At 47.6% G+C, this 18,501-nt stretch overlaps 1 protein-coding gene across 1 annotated transcript in view; it reads right to left on the reverse strand.

The window, feature by feature from the left end:
• Positions 1-18,501, reverse strand: part of brp (ELKS/RAB6-interacting/CAST family member bruchpilot) — a 152,823-nt gene that overhangs the window by 34,761 nt on the left and 99,561 nt on the right. The window contains exons 3-8 of the mRNA XM_084595477.1: positions 18,161-18,257; positions 14,552-14,676; positions 8,603-8,770; positions 6,568-6,735; positions 2,206-5,592; positions 1,428-1,607 (exon numbers count right to left, since the gene is read on the reverse strand). Of these exons, the coding sequence (XP_084451603.1) occupies positions 1,428-1,607; positions 2,206-5,592; positions 6,568-6,735; positions 8,603-8,770; positions 14,552-14,676; positions 18,161-18,257 (4,125 nt within the window). The remainder of the gene's footprint in view (positions 1-1,427; positions 1,608-2,205; positions 5,593-6,567; positions 6,736-8,602; positions 8,771-14,551; positions 14,677-18,160; positions 18,258-18,501) is intronic.

Genomic DNA, 18,501 nt, shown 5'->3' on the forward strand with positions numbered 1-18,501 from the left:
TGCTGATGTGACTAAAATAAGGGGGTATGTGGCCTTGCTATAAGGTGACGTCAGATAATGCGAACGGTGACAAGAAGAGAATGTAGACAGTCTCGAAACAGTAAGACTGGTGTAAGCACGTGACCAAACAAGTTGTTGAATGAGATGCGCATGGAAAGTTGGTTAGAAAAGCGCACCTATACATACAATTTCAAGAAACGGAAAACAACCAATTATATTTTGTTTCTTTACAGTTAAGAAAAATACATGTAAGAAAATAATTTGTTGCGCGCGATTCATTGGAAAAAAAAAAAAAAACACGAAACATGTGATGCAATCACTAGCACGTCTATTTTGCTGACGAGGGGGCGGAGCATCCGGTAATAACAAGTATAATTGTATTTTGTCATTCCAGACAATGTTCCTACATAATAGAGCCATAATAGTGACGTTGCTGCAGCGACAGACACACGAGACATGAAGTTACGCGTCACAAAGAAAAGCCCTGAATTCCACAAACAAAATAAATAGCTCATAGGATGATTAACACCACAGTGGTTAACACAGTGTAACACGAGACTCAGCAGCAGCTCTGGAGAGAGTTTTGTTTCACGATATGTTCAGCCAAAACATTTCAAGGTAACATTCATATATGTGTAGTTACAGAGGGTTATTTTAATTTTCCACACACAATCCTTATTTTATTAGAACTTTTTGAGCAGATATCCGCCCCACGCGGACCTTGATAAATTCCTCCTCTCTGCGCGCACGCACGCACACACACACGCACGCACGCACGCACGCACGCACACAACTCCTCCCTTTGCAGCAACCACTCAATGGCATCCACCCTCCAGTAGCGCTTTCTCACGCTCTCCGTACTCCAACTTTTTCCACAGTAAATGCCCCGCGGATAATTCTAGTGGTAACTATGCACAATCTGGTTACGAATTACTTTTATCCAATTATAACCCTCGATTTTCACGGGTACGCTTCCCGTCCCATGGCAACAAACCTCCACGGATTCCTCCACTCTCGACACAGCCTTCTCTCTAAGGTAACCACCCTCTGGATGGTTCTCGCCATAACACACCCCTGTTACGCATTCGTCTCTTAGTGATTTCCCCTTCCATGCTTTCCGCCTTTTATGGTCGCTGCCCTTCGATTACGCCGAATACTACTCTTACTACTCCGACGCGCAGCCCAGGTTAACAGCTATTGCTGTGACAATTAGCATAAGAATACAGATATTTTCGCATGTGCGACCGTTTCGTGGCACGGGCACTCGTCAACAGCTATTGCTGTGAGAATTAGCATTAGAATACAGATATTTTCGCATGTGCGGCTGTTTCGTGGCATGGGCACTCATCAGTCGCGGAGACAAATACTAGCCTGCGATAGCGTTTGCCGACATATGAACACAGCCTGATAAGCTCAGGATTGCTAACCTTCGCAAGCTCGGCCTCAGCCTGTTCCAGCTTCTCCTTCTTCTTCTTGAGCCTCTTTTCGAACTCATCCAGTTGCTTCTGCCTGTCGTCGAGTCTCTTCTTGAGGGCCTCGAGTTCGGCGTCCATCTTGGGGTTTGCCTGGGGCTGTGCGGCTCTCGCACGGAGATTCTGGATCTCCGTCTGGAGAGGGGAGCAAACCAATCAGCATTTTTATATCAGGTCAGACAAGCTTTTCAAAACGAAGCACATGCGGCAGCGATTGGTTCTTTCGCGCCAACAGTCTGTCCCCAAACGGCCAAGCGAGCAGCCGATCACTTATGACATGCCATGGATACAACAAAACCTTATAACAGCTCTAGTATAAATGCCTCACATTATTTACAATATTTATATCTTTTTCTACTACAGACACGCAAGAAAGAAGTGCATGCACCATCAGAACTCTAGCCGTATGATGACAGCCGTACTTCGTCATGCATGCTGCTATGCTGCAACTCGCATACAAAAAGATAATAAACAATATTCTTGCGACAGTGCTTCTACAGAACAAAAAGCAAAAATATCTGCGCAGATAACGTAAACGTTCTTCAAACAAAGAAATCAAATAGGATAGAAGGCGCATTGTCGATCTGAAAAAAAAAAAATAATACAATGCAAAAAGAAAATTATTGAACCATTCGCAAACAGAACAAAACGCGTGCTACTAAAACCAGGGTTGAAGTAACCAAGGACGTGCTGGGTCATTCGGCGATGAGCACATTCGTCGATGATCACTGACCTCCCTCCGTTCGATTTCTTGCACCAGTTTCTCCAGCTGTTCCTGGAAGCGATCTCTTTCCACGGTGAAATTCTTGATTTCCGCACGTGCCTGTTCGAGCTGCTTTCTCAGCTTCGAAGCTTCTTCTCTCTGGCTTTCCATTTCTGCTTGCATCCTGTCCAGCTCTCTCTGCATCTTCTCGCGGTCACCTTCCTTAACTCCTCCAGCGGCTTGTTGCTGAAGTTGCTGCTGTTGCTGCTTCAGCATCCGGTTAGCCTCTTTCAATTTGACAGTCTCCGCGTGTGTCTCGTCTGACTGCCTCTGTGCCTGGGCAGCTGTGTCAAGCGCCCTTTCCAACTTCGCCTTGAGCTCTTTGTTCTCCGTCTCGAGCTTCTGCATGTGCTGGCTGCTCTTCTTAAGCTCCTTCTGCAGGTGCTGAACTTCTTGCTGCTGTTTCTCAATCTCGCTTCGTAACCTAGCATCTTCTTGCGCCCGCGAAGCCGCATCCGTGCCACTTCGTCGCTGCAGTTCACCGACCAGCTCCTGGATTTCAACCTGAAGTCTGTTCCGCTCCTGAGCCGTCTTGCGCAGCTCTTCCTGGACCATCTCGAGGCTCTCCTGGAGCCGTATTGTCTCCGCCCGAAGGCTCTCTTGTTGGTTGCGGTCTTTTTGTGAACTCTCCTGCACGCTTGCGATGTACCGCTCGGCGTCCTCTACATCTTGCTTCAAACGTTCCACCTCCATCTGTAACCGGCTGTTCTCCCCGACCGTCTTTTGCAGATCCTCCTCGGAGCGACCCAGGAGGTGCCTCAGGCGCTCTACCTCTAAGCTGCTCTTTTGCTTATCACCCTCGCTCGCTTCATGAAGCGAATCCAGTGTGGCTTGAGCCTTGTTCAGTTCTGCGAGCAGCGTGTCTCTCTCCTGGATGGTGCGGTCAGATTTTTCCCGCAGCCTCTGGCATTCGGCTGTCAATTTCTCTATCTCTTGCCGCTGTCGATCATCCGCCGTCGCGTTAGCTTTCTTAAGCTCTGCCTGAGTCATCTCCAAGGCCCTCCGCAAGCGCTCATTTTCAGCTTGATGTTGGGCGCGCAAGTCCTGTTGCTTTTTGACCTCCAGCTTCGCGCCTTCGTACTTGTCCTTGGCCTTTTCGACTTCAATGTAAAGGCGTTCAATTTCATTTGCATGCGCCTGGCGTTCTTCTTGAGTGACGCCCTTTTCTGTCCGCGTTCTGTCCAGTTCGGCTTTGATCTTTGCATTTTCTTCGTTTGTTTTGTTAAGTTCCGCGAGTGTCTTTTCATACTTGTCACGCATCTTTTCAACATCGATGCGAAGGCGTTCAAACTCAGCTTGAGACTTGTCCTGGACGTTATGGTACTTGGCCATTTGCGCCTGGTAACGATCCAATTCGGCCTGCTGGCTTTCTTTTTCTGATTGAAGACGATCTTTTTCGTTCTGCGTTTTACGTAGTTCTGTCTGTGCTCTGTCCAACTTTTCGTAAAGTTTCTCCAGTTCCACCTGCATCCTAGCCAGTTCTTCTTGGGACTTCTCGTGATGCGTTTGGGTCTTCCCCACTTGCGTTTGGATGCGGTCCATGTCTAGAGACAGGCGGTCTACCTCGGCTTGCAGCCGATCGCGCTCTGCTTGAAGACGGCGTGCCTCCAGCTGTGCCTTATCCAAACGATCGCGGGCCACTTCCAGCTCGACTTGACAGCGATCAAGGTCCTGTCTTGTCTTCTCCTCCGCCTCTTTGGTCTTAGCGAGCTGAGCATTCGTTCGGACATACAGATCTTGCAATCCCTCGAATTCTTCCTGAGAGCGTTTGTGGTCTTCTTTCGTTTTAGCCAGCAGGACTTGGCACTTGTCCAATTCCAGGGCCAGCCGGTCCGCTTCTGCTTGTCCCTGGTCCCATCGGGCTTGGGCTTTGAAGCTTTCCGCCTGTGCCCTGTCAAGCTTCTCGCGGAGCTTGTCCTGTTCCAGTCTGCACAGTTCCCTCTCTTCCTGGGCCTTTTGCAGCTGCAACTGGAGTTTGTCGGCGCGGTCGCGCGCTGCCCGCAACTCGGCCTGTGCTGCGTCGGCCTCGGCTCGTCCTCGCTCCGCTTGGAGCGTCGCCTTATCGTGCCTGTCACGCATCACCTCAAACTCAGCCTGAATGTTCTCGCGCTCCTTGTGCGCTTTGGCTAGTTGACTCTGGAGCAAATCCAACCGGTCTCTCAGCGCATCTGCTTCGGCCTGAGCGGTGTCACGTTCCTTGTGTAGTCTCTGCTGCAACGCCATAGCCCTCTCGGCTTTCTCTCTGGTCTGCTCCAGCTCTGCCTGCAAAGCATCCTTCTCCTTGTGCGCCCTCTGAGCCTGTAGCTGAGCTTGGGCCAGCTGGCCCTGCAAGCCTTGCACCTCGTCCTGGCAGCGCTCGCGGTCGGCCCCCAGCCTTCTAGTCTCGGCCAGTGCCTTGTCCAGCTTTTCCTGAAGCCTGTCGGCTTCCAGCTGCGCTCGGTCCAGCGAAGCCTGCGTCTTCTCCTGCGATATCTGTGCCTTGGTCAGAGCGCCCTGGACGCGCTCCAGCTCCGCGCGCAGCGTATCAGCCTCGGCCTGCGCAGCGTCGCGGTCCGACTGTCCACGGGCTACGATTCCTTGCACACGATCGTACTCCTCCTGCAGGGCCTCCCGCTCGGCCTGTGCGTTTTCCAGCTTGGCCTTGAGTCGGTACACCTCCCCCTGGGAGCGTTCGAGCTTCTCCTGCAGCTGCTCCTGCTCGCCGCGCGCCCGCTCCTGCTCGGCTTGCGTCATCCTCAGCTCAGCTTGCGCCCGGCGGAGCTCGGCCTGGCAACGGTCGAGCTTCTCTTGGATCCGTTCGTCGGACGCGTGCTGGAGCGGCAGAACGCTGGTGGTGCTCCGGTACGGCGACGCCGTCACCGTAGGCTGCTCGAGGCGTCCCACGTGCTCCCGGAAGCGGTCGTTCTCGAGCGACAGCCGCGCGTGTTCCCCGCGCAGCCGCTCCCAGTCTGCAGACGAGCGGCTTACCTCGGCCTGGATCTTGTCCAGCTCGGCGCGCGCCTGTCCAAGCTCGGACTGGGAGTTCTCGAGACGCGCCTCCAGGCGCTCTTTCTCGGCGTTGGCCTTCTCCAGGCGGCCCTGCAGCTTGTCCATCTCACTCTCCAGTGCGTGCATCTTCATGCGGTACTCGGCCAGCTGGCGCTCGTGCAGGTCCCGCTCCTCGTTGCGCTCCTGCTCAGCGCGGTCGCGCTGCTCGCGCAGCTGCACGATCTGCTTGTCCTTGTCGCCGATGGCCTCCTCCAGGCTGGAAAGGGCGCCCTCCGACGTGGAGTGGTGCGCCTGGATCGCAGACAGCCGCGCCCGCGCCATGTCCACCTGGTTGTCCTTCTCCTTCAGCAGGTCCTCCAGGTTCTCGATCTGCATGGTTCACATCGATTGGCACCTGTACCTAAGGCTTCCACATAAGAACAACAGGAATGAATGCAATCTGAAAATAGTTTTTTACCGACCTAGAGTTTATAATTCTAAGATCATATGTCCTGTAGATTTGCTGTAGCATATACGTAGCCGCAGCAGTTTAGCATTCCACAGGTGCTGAGTTTTGCGTACGCTGGAAATATACAATAATTACCAGGTTGCATGCACCACTATGCGCCACCATTTCCTGAATTTATGAAATAAAGGTCTTCTCCATTCCTCTAAACGTGGTCAAAGTGCACGAAATAAAAGCACGTACACTATAACGGACCAGCCCTCTGTTGGTATAAACGAGTAATGAACCAAGCTGCAGGGGCAAGTCTTCGTTGTAAACCAAGCGGAGAAAATTGTTATCGTCGAAATGTCCCGCCTGTTACCGTGACTGACATACCTTATTGAAATGCAAGTTATGTTGCTACAAACCCTCTTTTACTTTTATTATATTTACGTTGAGTGAAGTGCTGTTAAACCTACATATCGCGCTGTACGCTGACTATGTTGCGAATACATACATGCCGTGAAGTCGGTTCAATGAAAAAAAGAATAATGTAAGAATCCTGACGCATAGTCTCCTCGTGCGTCTTCTACGGTTCCCGTCTTTCGAATACGCGCCAAAATAAATAAACATGCCGGTATAGATCGCGCTCTTCTGTGATAGGTTAGGTTACAGAGGGAAGACGCCAGTCATACAACATACAAAGGTATATAAATAATGATAAGAAACGCGCGCATTACAACCATGTGAAACCAGGCAAAACCAGATAAAACCGCGTGTCGCTTTGCGGACCCTTTAACATAATAGGTCCCCTCATAGCTGGCCACCTTGATAGCCCCCATGAGCCAGTATTTATCATTCCTCAGTAGTCAATTAATCAAATGCTAATACTGGTGCAGTTGAGACGGAAGAGTGCGCACCTTCCTCTGAAGCACGTTGATCTTGCGATCCTTGATGTCCATGTGGTCTCTGATCTCCTGCAGCTCCTGGCTAAGATGGTTGCGCTCCTGCGTTGCTGTGAGCGCCTGCTGCGTTTTCTTCTCGATCAACTTGTTCTTTTCTTCCAGCCGCTGCCGCAGTTCTTCAACCTGCACAAGATGCCATGCTGACGGTCACTCCCCGTCGGAAAAAATACAGAAAGTTCTTTCGTGGTTGGAGCGCAATTTCTTTTTTTTTTAAGAAAACAGACAAAAGACGGAACACAGAGAAGAGACGAAGCACACATAACGGCTGCCACAAGTGTGGTATACTGCGAAAAAGTGTACATCGGCCAAACAGGCCGGTGTATTAATGAATGACTGAGGGAGTACTACAATTATTTTGCCCCTACTGACGGAGCTAACTTGATTCGATGTTGCCTGGATTGCGGCTGCTACCCGCAGTTTCCGAACGTGAGTATTGTTGGCAGAGGCAAGGTAAAGGTCGGTCGGGAAATACTCGAAGGGTTTCTTCTTAATATGCAAATGTATGATTGCATCAGCACACCTATCTCCCTGATGCAGAAAGCGCTAACCTTTTTATCGCAATGGCACTAGAGCACGGCTTATCTCTATAATGTAGTTCTTTTTTTAATGGCTGAGGTGTGCATGCTCTGCTACTTTTCCTGGGAGGCTGTTGCTCTTTCTTTCAATGAAGCACAGTTAGTCCAGTCATTTTGCCTCGTCTCGTCTCTGTGTTCCGTCATTTGACTGTTATTGTTTTTTTTTTAGAGCACAGCTCTTTGGCGCCCGTTCGTGGGTTTCGCGGCGGCGTCGGCGTCGTCGGCCTCGTAACCAGTTCCGCCCCCTTTCAGCCCCCCAGTTCGAGCCGGCGCTTCGGCAACGGAGCCTCGCAGGAGGGGGGGGGGGGAGGGGGGTACACTCAGCGGCGAACGATGGGGGCAGGAGCGCGCGCCGCAACCGGAGAACACAAAGAGGGGGGGGGGGGCGGAGACAGCGCTGGCAGCGACCCTATGCCGCCGACGCCGCTAGCGAGTCAAGAGGACGTGCTGCGTAGAACACCGTCGCCGTCATGCAGAAAGAGGAGGCTCTTCATGCGTAGCGGCGAGGGTGCTCTGCGGTTGCCGAAACGCCGCGGCTCGCTATCAGCGGATCACAGGGCGTGCATCCTTCTCTCACTCGCTTCACTTGCTAGTGGCATCAGTCAGTCGCTGCTATCTGTTCGTCGCCCAGCGTGGACCCACGAGTGGGAGGTTGCGTGAGCGCTGCCTCCCGCAACCTCCCTCCCGTCTCTACATTTCTCCGACCACAAATCTTCTTTCATGATAGCCAAGAACCTAGTGGAGTGTTTCTTGAAGGAATACGTGTGAAAAATTAAAAAAAAAAGTTGTTTGTAATTGTACATACGTGTCTTCCTCGAAGTCTTTATCTCAATTTATCGAAAAGGTGAAACAGCTGATGAGCTGCGCTCAAATTTCGCATTAGGAAGTAACGTAATCGTGGGCATTTTTTTTTCTCTTATGAACATGTACCAACTTATCCAGATTTTAACCCTACTACAATTTCTTTGCGGCTTTTGACAGTAAACATTTTATGATAATGTAAATATCTGTAGCAAAATCGGAATTTTGTATTGCAACAGAAGAGTACTACAGAACGTCAGAAAAGCCTGACGCTTAGGACAGAACCACAGAGTTTCTGGCACGGTTCTGTCTCTTTCTACGACACGTGCTACAAAGAGGTGAAAAAGCGATGTCCACAGCTGAATTGTTACAGCCTATCAAATATAGTAAGGTAATCTCCTCGCAGATGCTAATTTTTAATAAACTGCCATTAAACAACTGCCGGAAAACAAATCATGCCGTGGGAACAGGCTTACAGTGTTCGAAAAGAAAAAACGTCATGATACTGAATCTTAAAGGAAATAATAGCTTTGTGGATTTAGCTCAACCTGCCATTGAAGAGTTCCAGAATCATCAATTATATGAAGAGTAACGACAACGAAACGAGCACTGACATCTGCCTGGAGCATGTTGTAGTGCTCCTCCTTGGCGCACAGGGACTCCTTGAGCACGGCGATGTGGCGCTGGTAGTCGTGGTGCTGCTCCTCCAGCGTCTTCATCTTGGCACCCATGGCCAGCAGCTCCTGGTCGCGCTTGTTCAGCTCGATCCGGAGCTCGTCCAGCTGTGAAAGCACGAACCAAAGTCAGCCAGCTCTGCTACACTCGTGAGCCCGTCGCTAATCCAAAGCACGCAGTGTGCGTGCTCTAAACCAAGCTTGGAGGCGAAGTGCGAAATTGTGCAAACAGAGAACATGCTTGAAATTGTCTTAATGATTCTGTACGCTCCATAGCAGAAAATCTGATTTGAATTTTTTTTGTTCTCCTTTCCACATGGCTGTGTGCGAAATCAGAGAGAGTGTGTGTGTGTGTGTGTGTGTGTGTGAGAGAGAGAGAGAGAGAGAGAGAGAGAGAGAGAGAGAGAGAGAGAGAGAGAGAGAGAGAATAGAAATGCAGGGGGTTAACTAGGCGATGTCCAGTAGGCTGCTCTACACTTGGGGAGGGAACAAGGGGAGAAAAAGGAAAGAGCGCCAAGAAAAGGAGTCTGTCACATGTGCAGAGATCCATCGTAAAGGGTGTAGGGAGCGTACACTTGAAGTCTTGAACTCAACCTCGAGTCTTTTAAAAACTTAAGGAGCGCCTTCACTGCTTTCCTTTCTGACGAAGGTGTCATCCAAGGGCCCAGAAATTTAGCTTCCGTAAGAGCGCGAGAGTCCAAGCGATGGAGTGTAGTAGCCAGGAAGACACGCTCAAACTGAGTGCAATCATAAATTATGAACGCAATCGATGCAGGTGTGTGCGAAATCAAAATTTGCTGTTATTATGGGGTTTATTTGCATGCACAAGTCGAACAGCATCAGGAGTCATCAGTAAAATTATGGCTTGAAGCTGACTCATTTCTTGAAGAAACACAGTGACCAAGCAATGTTCCGCGGTTCTATTCAAGGCTTGCTAGCCGTTTCCATAAAGCAGCAAGAAGAAATCTTTGCAATATAAATATGTCTTTACACGAAGCCTAATTATCTTCGAAATTTCCTATAACCATTGTTGCGCTTTCAATTAAGTTTTCTTCCAGAGTAAGGTTGAACTTGTTAATTGCTTTTGTGGACCCGGCGTTGTTGAATAAAAGACAATACGCTTGCGCCTACCATCGTAATTTAAAAAGAAACACCCGTTCTGCTCCGATGAGCTCGAACGTCAAGAAATGTGTACTAGATTCTCCGAACTGGTGGCGGTCAGATTTTTTTAAATTTAAATTTGAAACATCACGGAAGCAACCTCTTACTAAATCCTATCACTCTGCTAGACTCTGCCATAGGGATCTGCGTTCGCCAATTTGATAGTGGCATCGCAATAACAGCCTTTAATGACTTGAGATACACCACCATTGAAAATACATTTCAGCCGCGTTTTCAAATTTGCATGGACAGCAGGCAGCTGTTTCTCAAGCCGTCTCCGTTCAACGTGCATTGCCTCTCACTACTTTGTTATTAGATGATGCGCGGTACGAGGCCTTGGAATGAGAGATGACGCTGTTGTCGCACTTCTATGGAATCGTCCCTACATACTGACTGTACTTATATATAGGTGCATCCTTACATATTTATCATTTCATTTCGCATGTCACTTATGGGGGTCGTATTTTTCTTATATCTTCGCATCGTTCTTTGTATCCTACCCCATGTCTACTGTGCTGCTCTTACTGCCACATGAGTGAAAAGGACAAGACACTCCCTGCTGAAAAAATTGTATGAGGCAATAACCTCGCATTTTCTCACACAATCTCACTCAATTCACATAACAAATCACATAAAAGTCGCATATAATTGCATAAAGTCTCATAATTTCTTGTACGTTATCATAACTTATGTAGGATATTTTATGATAATGATGAGCACCGCATGAGAGTCTATGCGATTAGATGAGATTTTATGAGGTTATTGCCCAGCATAACTTTTGGTTTTTTCGTAGGGTGGTGAAGCTTGGCTCGATGTGAAGATGAGAACGGGTGACGCATACTTACCGGCCTGGTTGTTCTTGCAAGTGCTCACTCGCAAACCGACCACTTACCGACTGTGAAGCGAAGCCAGCTCGAAGCGACCACAAAAATGAAGTGAATGAAAATGAAGGAAGGAAGCAACGCATGCGCTAAACGGAAGCAGGGGCAGTATCTTCTTGAACTCGTCTGGCTTTTGTGTCACTCGGCTTTATGCTATCAGCGGCCGTTCCCGGCAACGCATGTCGTGGGAAAAAACGTAACACTTGTCGTGATAGAAACGCGCCCACATTGTCAGTTTACATGCCTATAAGCATCTCATGCTCGTTTCGAAATGGCGAACCGGAGTCGAGTTAGGCCTTATACGAATGAAGGAGCAAGAGTACGCGTTTGACGCGGCGTCGAGGCCGACTAAGGGAATAGCACAAGTACGTGTTTGATGCGCCTGGTGAAATTTATCAGCGCAATAATACCGCCTCAAGAGAGAGAACTCATGCAGTGCTCGCGGGGTCGAATGGGAGGAAGCGTGGTTTGTGGGACTTGACCGAAGTGAATGTGGACCACTTTTTTTTTTTAGATTTGTTAAAGTAGTCACTCTATTCTGCATACTACTGACACATTCTCTATAATGCTGAACATGTTCTGCGCATATAATGTTCTGCATACTTTGTATACCTATTATGTAACTGCCTCTCTTTTATATACTCCATATTTTGGAGCAGTTTTTTGGAATTAATAAATTTCGTTTAATCGTGTGTGATTCACTATGAGCTCGAGTCTCTGTGTTCATCAGTGTGAGGACCACTATGCATTAGGGGATCTTGTGACTGCAACTTCTCCGTCGCCAAACCCGATACTCACCGCGATATCGTCGCTGCCGGCGACCAGCTGTGGCGTGTGCGCGTTGAGTTCGGCTCGCGTCAGGCGGGCTGTCTGTTCGAGCTCTTTCTCGAGCAGCTCGACTTCGCTTTCCAGGATGCTGATCCGGGCATCCTGATCGGCATATTGTAACAGCGCATGCGGGGAGCGGGTGGGCGCTACGGCAACGGAACCACAAGGAAAACAAAACAAAGACGGCGAAAACAAACAAAACAAACAAAGCAAACAAACTAGGGTGAGTTTGAGGGCAGCAGCTACAGCAGCAATAAAATGCCGGCGGGCAGGATTTTATGCTGTCTTTCAAGCAGTCTCTCAAGGAACATTTACTTAGCTTTCAAGCATTATGACTATCCTTAATTCCTCGACGAATCTGGGGGCTTATTACGACGCTTTTTATTTTTCCCCCGAATCGGGGATGCAGTTGCGTGACGTCGACAATTAAAGAAGCAAAAATGGCCCGGTGCGATTCTCCGGTCTTATAGGACCGCGCTGTTTATTTGAAAACCAGGCGAGCAGACTAAGGCAGTGGAGCGGGACACTATACTTGTAATGCCTAGAATATATCCTTATGCTGAACAGTACTTTGAATTCTCGGTTCACGTTTTAAGATTTGCGGTATCGACGCATTTCAAAGATACATGCATGTAGAGCTACCATTTCGTTCATCAAGAATGCGAGGGAAAGAAATTGCAGTAATGATTTAAGCGCCTAACAATTCCCTAGTGAAAAACCCTTATGAGTCCACAATAACCTCATACAAATTCTCATACTAAACTCATACTAAACTCGTACAAATCTGATATGATCTCATACAAATCGCATTCATCCTATGAGAAATATATGAGATTGTATGACATTTGCATGAGTTTAGTATGAGAAATCTGTAGGAGGTTATTGTGACTCATACGGCTTTTATCACTGGGGAAAGATTTGGTCGGGGAGGTTTCCTACGTGCTTACACCCACCACGTCTATCTGTACTGCCTGCTTTTTTCTGACAGCTCGTAGAATCCCACCAGCAACGCACGTGGCACAGCTTACGGTACTGCTGTTGTAACTACAGAAATGAGGCAAACCATTCATAATCAAAAGCAAACAAAACATTCCCATGCATACTATAGGGCAACGTACACGCTGCAACAGAATATAAAAACATGCAAATGTATTTGATAATGCATTAAACGAACAAAGGCACTATTAACTAAACATAGGGATCTTCAAACGCAATAATTTTTCGCGAGCGTCTTATGATGCCATAATTAGGTGTATTGCAACGGTCTCAAGGCGAAGCAATCTAGCTCAACGGGTTTAATCGCATAGTCACACTGGAACTTCCGATCGTGATTGTACTGGATGCAGGCCTATGTTGTTGTATGACCGATTCGAAACTGATCGAACACACAATAAAGTCCCAAGCCTGTTCCGATCCATGTTGAGCGCTGCTACCATCGTGTTCACTGAACACAAACGCAAAATAAAAATTAAACGTACGGAGAAAGCTAAAAAAAAAAAAAAAAGATAACCCTCTGCTTAACCAAGCGGGGCTTTATTTACAAAGCTGCTTGAACGCCATTTGTCTGTCTGCGTAGTACTGAATAATCGCAGCACCCATGTTCATTGGCCTGCTGTATGGCGTTTTGACACGTTTGTAATGCCGTAGCTACACCACAGTTACGTAATTTTTGATCAAAGGTGTTTTTGTTGTCTTTGCTTCATTCCGAAGCCATTTGCTTGAAAACAATTTATAGAAATACTTGTGCGAGCAACGCTAACTGGTGTTTATTTAGCAGGCCAACTCGTCCATCGGGATCGAATCGGAACATGCAGTAACATGGTACATCCAGCGAAATCGAACTCGAACGAGGTCGAATTTCTTGTGCGGTATAGCAGTATTAAGCCTATTCTGCGACTACGCGTGGCAAAAGGGAACGATCAAATGTTCTACATACCTTCGTGTCTAGGATGGCCTCCATCATGGCAATGTGGTTGCCATAGGTCGCGCGAAGCTCGTCTGAGAAGGAACGCCCTCGCCCGGCAGGGCTGGCGGAGCCATCGCCTGCCGTACGCCCGGTACCGGCGTCGCACTGAGATCCTCCGCACTCCATCGAACACTGCTCCGCCAGACCGCCGAACCAACGCCTCGCATCAAACATACATCGAAGCCTCACATGCTATCTATCCGGGATGAGAGCGCGCTGTTTTAATCCAGAGTAAAAAGAAATACTCACGTTACCGACGTGGGATTGACGTAACACACACTAGTGCGATTCGTCATGCCAAGCCAAATGGAACGGGGAGGCGATTCCAAATAATTTATCTCGACTCGCACACGGTTGTACCCTGAAGGACAGCTACTATTTCTGGCAGCCAAATTTCCAGTTAGCTGAAATTCGACGTTTGCTGCTGCTGTTGTAAAGCTAAGCCTAAAATGATTCATGTACTCAAGGGGTACGTGACAACCGTGAAATCGCTACAGCATTTACAGCTGTACTTGGTAAATTGTTACAGTTTTTTGTTATGGCCGTATACAAAAATAAAGACTCTGTAGCACATCGCCACCGTATACCATTTACCATGGTCTCTTCTGCTGCGGTCTGGATACGTGTTGTTAACATAACGCGCATGCGCGCAGAATGCATGCAAGGTGATAATTGTACTTCATACGACAACGCTATTTATGATGCTTCATACGACAGCGATATTGCTATTTTATGGTGACAAGTTCTTATAAGGTGCGCATCCACAAGTACCCGCCATGAACCCTGAACAATGGCCGGCACAAAGACAGCTGTGGCTTAGACACGCAAATCCACACCGGTGAGCCACAGAGAGTGATATGCTTGAGAATGCGTGATGTCGCTTATGGACTTCGATATTAATTAACGGTTTCTAACCGCAATAGTACTGTCGATCGGCATCGACGGACACGCTTGAAGCGGCCACTAAGTCGACGCTAAAATACTCTAGTAATAGTACCGAGGTAGATGAGGGGATTCCTTATTAGACGCGTTATATGAGCAAGGGTCGTGTACCTTGCCAATGTCTCGGTCTCTGGTGTCCAACATGGTCTCCAGGTGTCTCCCTCGTGCCTCCGACTCAATGAGGCGGCTCTTTAGTCGCTCCATCTCCATACGCTGTTCATCCAGCATCTGGCCCCCTGCGAGGCAGCGTCACGAGTGGCTTGGTTTCGTCTCTTTCTATCACCACGTACGGCCACAAAGCGTTTTCGGTACGTCAGCAAATACTGCGTGCTATCGAAGCGTGCCTGTAAAAACCTTGAAGTTAACTTGTTTGCGAGGTCATTTGGTAGAGTTTATGCGTTAGGTTCAACAGCTTCACGAGAGTTCGAACTTTATTGAGTTCCTTACTAACTCGAAGCTAATTACGACATTTATAAATTCCCGTTTACGGTTTTCTTTGCTGTATTTACACTCGCTTTACGAGCATGAAGGTTCTCGCAAAATATTTTGCTACTTAGTGATAACATAAATAAAATAATATAAATCTTCTAGTTGCAGCACCACTAATTTTTTTTTTCTCAGCATTGATCGTTTCACACTGACGTCTCCAGCAGTCGCCTTGTTATATTTTAGGGCGACTGGCTTGCAAAGCTGAGATGCGAGGCTCTCGTATGCTTGCACCACAGTACCAACAACGCCTGACTAGCCGTGAAGAGGTTTGGGTAGCACAGTCTAGGAGGCGAATACAATTTATCTGCTGCGCGAAATAAAATGCAAGGAAGTGGCGTCTAATAAGCGAATTAAAATTTTGGATTCAGCATAGATACCTTTATTGTCACTAATTCAGTACATCCAATGGCAGCCACATATATACACACTTAAAACAGGCATTTCACAAGCGTACAGGTTGCTGACTAGTAAAAACGGAGATCACAGCAAGAAACTTTGCAAATACACTTTCTGAAAAGCCGTGTTTGAGACAAATACTGAAATTTTATCTATACCCTGCGTGGTTCTCGCTTCCCCCCCCCCCCCCCCCACCCTTCTCCCCTTTTTTTTGTTCTATGCATTTATTTGAGTAGTGTTTAGCCTCATTGAATGACGTCGTGCAAGTGGGCAATAAATGGTTCGGAAAATCTGCAGGTACGTTGTCATGCAGAGCCCCTATCAAAAGCAGTCAGTCATACGCGAGAAGGAGAAAATACCGGGGCAGCCCACTTGGGGACAATTTCCTCAGTTGTTTGAAATACACAACTTAGTTTACACACATGAACATTACGAACGCTCTAATGTGCACGTTTATACACCTGATATGTTCACTGCTGCTACCGTTTACCTGTCTAGTAGAGAGACTGGGCACATCACACAGTAAGCGTGCAATGCATCAAACACCAATATGCTTGCCGTAGCATGCAGCCTTACTCGGGACACCAAATAAGATCGTGTTCTCATTCAGCGGGGGGTGCTTACGTCTAACATAAACATGTTAGTGATCGCAGTGAAGCTATTGTGCAGCGTACTCCATCACATAAGACCGTGCTTGAATTCACCAGCGTTACACACTTCTAACATGAATGTGGTTGGGGTGGCAATAGAGTTTCTTGGACACCTACTCTAACATTTAGGACCCTGTTTTGATGCAGCGGCGATGGCATATGACGTGCACCTATCTCAGTTATTCGTTCCGTTCCATGGGGTAGCTATTGCACGTTTGGAGAGCACGGGGGGATACCATCGACATATAAATGCAGCACATGTTACCTACGCTACTCCACTATATACGAACAACGTTCATTACACCAGGCTCTATCAGCAAATGTTAAACACTGAACGGCTAAGAACTGTTTTGATGTGCGTTTTCAGCGATAACACGGTGTACTTTCTGCAGCCTTACACCGAACACACTCTATTATGAGGTAAAAGTTGGCGAGAAATCAACGTTACAACTGGTCACTACAATACTGAACGGATAACTAATCTCTGACAACAAACAGATGTGATATGGATACTGCTATAGGATACCGTACATTCATAGATTATCTTCCCCTAGCGAATACTGGCAGCGTATGTGCTGAAAATTAGCAGCAGATAAAATGCATAAATATTGGAAAGTAAGCTGAATACAGACAGCGCTGTTTCAGTAGTATGAGCAAGATGTCGCTCTAAGCAGTCAGCAACAATTTACGTGAAGTGGTTACGGCTTAGTTAAAACCTATCCGGTACTTTTGTGTAGCAGTCTTGTAGAGTATACATTAGAAAATGGTATACAGTCAGTGATATGTAATCAGAAGTTACTTTGTTGAAGGTTGCCACGAAGTTCTCGTGTGCAAGTTTTCAAGGAAGAATTTCATATAGAATAAAATTATTTGATTTGTCATGAGACGTGACTCAGTCACAGCCTGTCAACAGACACTCTACAAGTCATTACGAACGGGCAGTTGATAGGGTAGATATACGTCTGACTGATAACTTCATTAGATAGCGCCAGTGGCTATAGATTAGAGAAGGCAGGTGGCCGTCTACGTCGAAAATCGATTTGAAAAAGCTCTCTTATGCTCCGGACTTGTCGGCACCGTTTCCTCAAACGTTCCTTTGACCCTATATGAAACGTGCACCCGACGACGCGCAACCTTATAGTGTCGTCACACTGATCGACATTTTTGGTACATACTGGCTGGACACCTGGTGTAAATAGGCAATGGACTCCAAGAGACTGGGCTTGGTGGTACGCTGACATTGTTTCATAGCGGAAAACATTACACCAGTTTCGTTCAAAAACAATCTTACCATCACCGTTAAGGTAAAGGCTTCAGAAGGAATAGCTTTGCATGTGCAGTCTACACTGGTTCTCATTACGCATGACATGATAAAACTGCACATAATTCACACTTTGGTACATTCTGTTCTAAGCCAAACATTATTTTCTGCTCACCCTGAAAAGCGAGTTTTCATTCCGACTCAGAAGCGCTAGGTGAAGCCCTCACTTAATGCTTACGAAGTGCATTATTAGAATGTTTTGTAAAAAAAAAAAAAAAAAAAAAAAAAAAAAAAAAAAAAAAATATATATATATATATATATATATATATATATATATATTTGCTTTATTTCACGCAGTTAGCGCCACGATTAAACGAAACCTGCAGCAGGCAGCGAAACAGGTCCTCGACCCATTAGGGAAGATGCCAGGATACAGTTAGGCCAACGGCGGGCCAAAATCACGTTATATTGCGTTATCCGTGGTTTTACTGGGTGGGGGGGTTCTAAGTGCTCGCAAGCAGGAACGGTAGGCTTCCAACCTCCAAGAATTTTATCCTCTCCTTTTCTTTCTGAGCCTACTCGTGTTCCCTGAGCCGGCCATTCCTTACCCACCGTAGCTCCGCCAAATTATGCCTCTTCCACGACATTAGGCCCGAATGCTCAGAACGCGTAAAGTGTCACTAATTAGCCAGAAGCCAACAGATCGTTAAGGACGCTCGAGGAAAAAAAGGCGCGGTTAGCATTTTGTTCGGCCTCGCCCGATGGACGGAGGGCCGCCGCCCCGTGCGGTAGTGCCTGCTGGAGTCGATCAATTGACCAGCAGGCGCCCGTGTTAAGCATGCCGTCGCTAGCGATAGCGTGCCACCACAGCGGCGGCTCTGGGGCGGCGTGGCGCTGCTTATCGCAGGCGAGCTGGAACGCACCGACGCCCTTGCTCTGCAGCATCTCCATCAGCTTCTTGATGCTCTCGTCTCGGGATGCGAGCGTCTGCTTTTGGGTCTCTATCCGAAGCTCCAGTTCCTGCAACGCAAGTCAACAGCTTGGATCACACGCTAGCCCTCTGATGACGATGCTGAACATAGGTGACAGATAAAATACTGGAAAGAGGGTTTTTCTCCTATAATCAACGGGGTATTAATGATGTAGTCTGTGAAAAGGGCCCAATGTTTTGACTTACGCTCGCACACGTTCATAAAATACTCCATGTATTACACACACAGAATATTCTAATATATCTATGAAGACAGATGCAAAGTATCAGCTC

The sequence above is a fragment of the Amblyomma maculatum genome, chromosome 1 (genome assembly GCF_055883805.1).
Source record: "Amblyomma maculatum isolate TAMU_Amacu chromosome 1, ASM5588380v1, whole genome shotgun sequence".
Lineage (NCBI taxonomy): Eukaryota > Metazoa > Arthropoda > Arachnida > Ixodida > Ixodidae > Amblyomma > Amblyomma maculatum.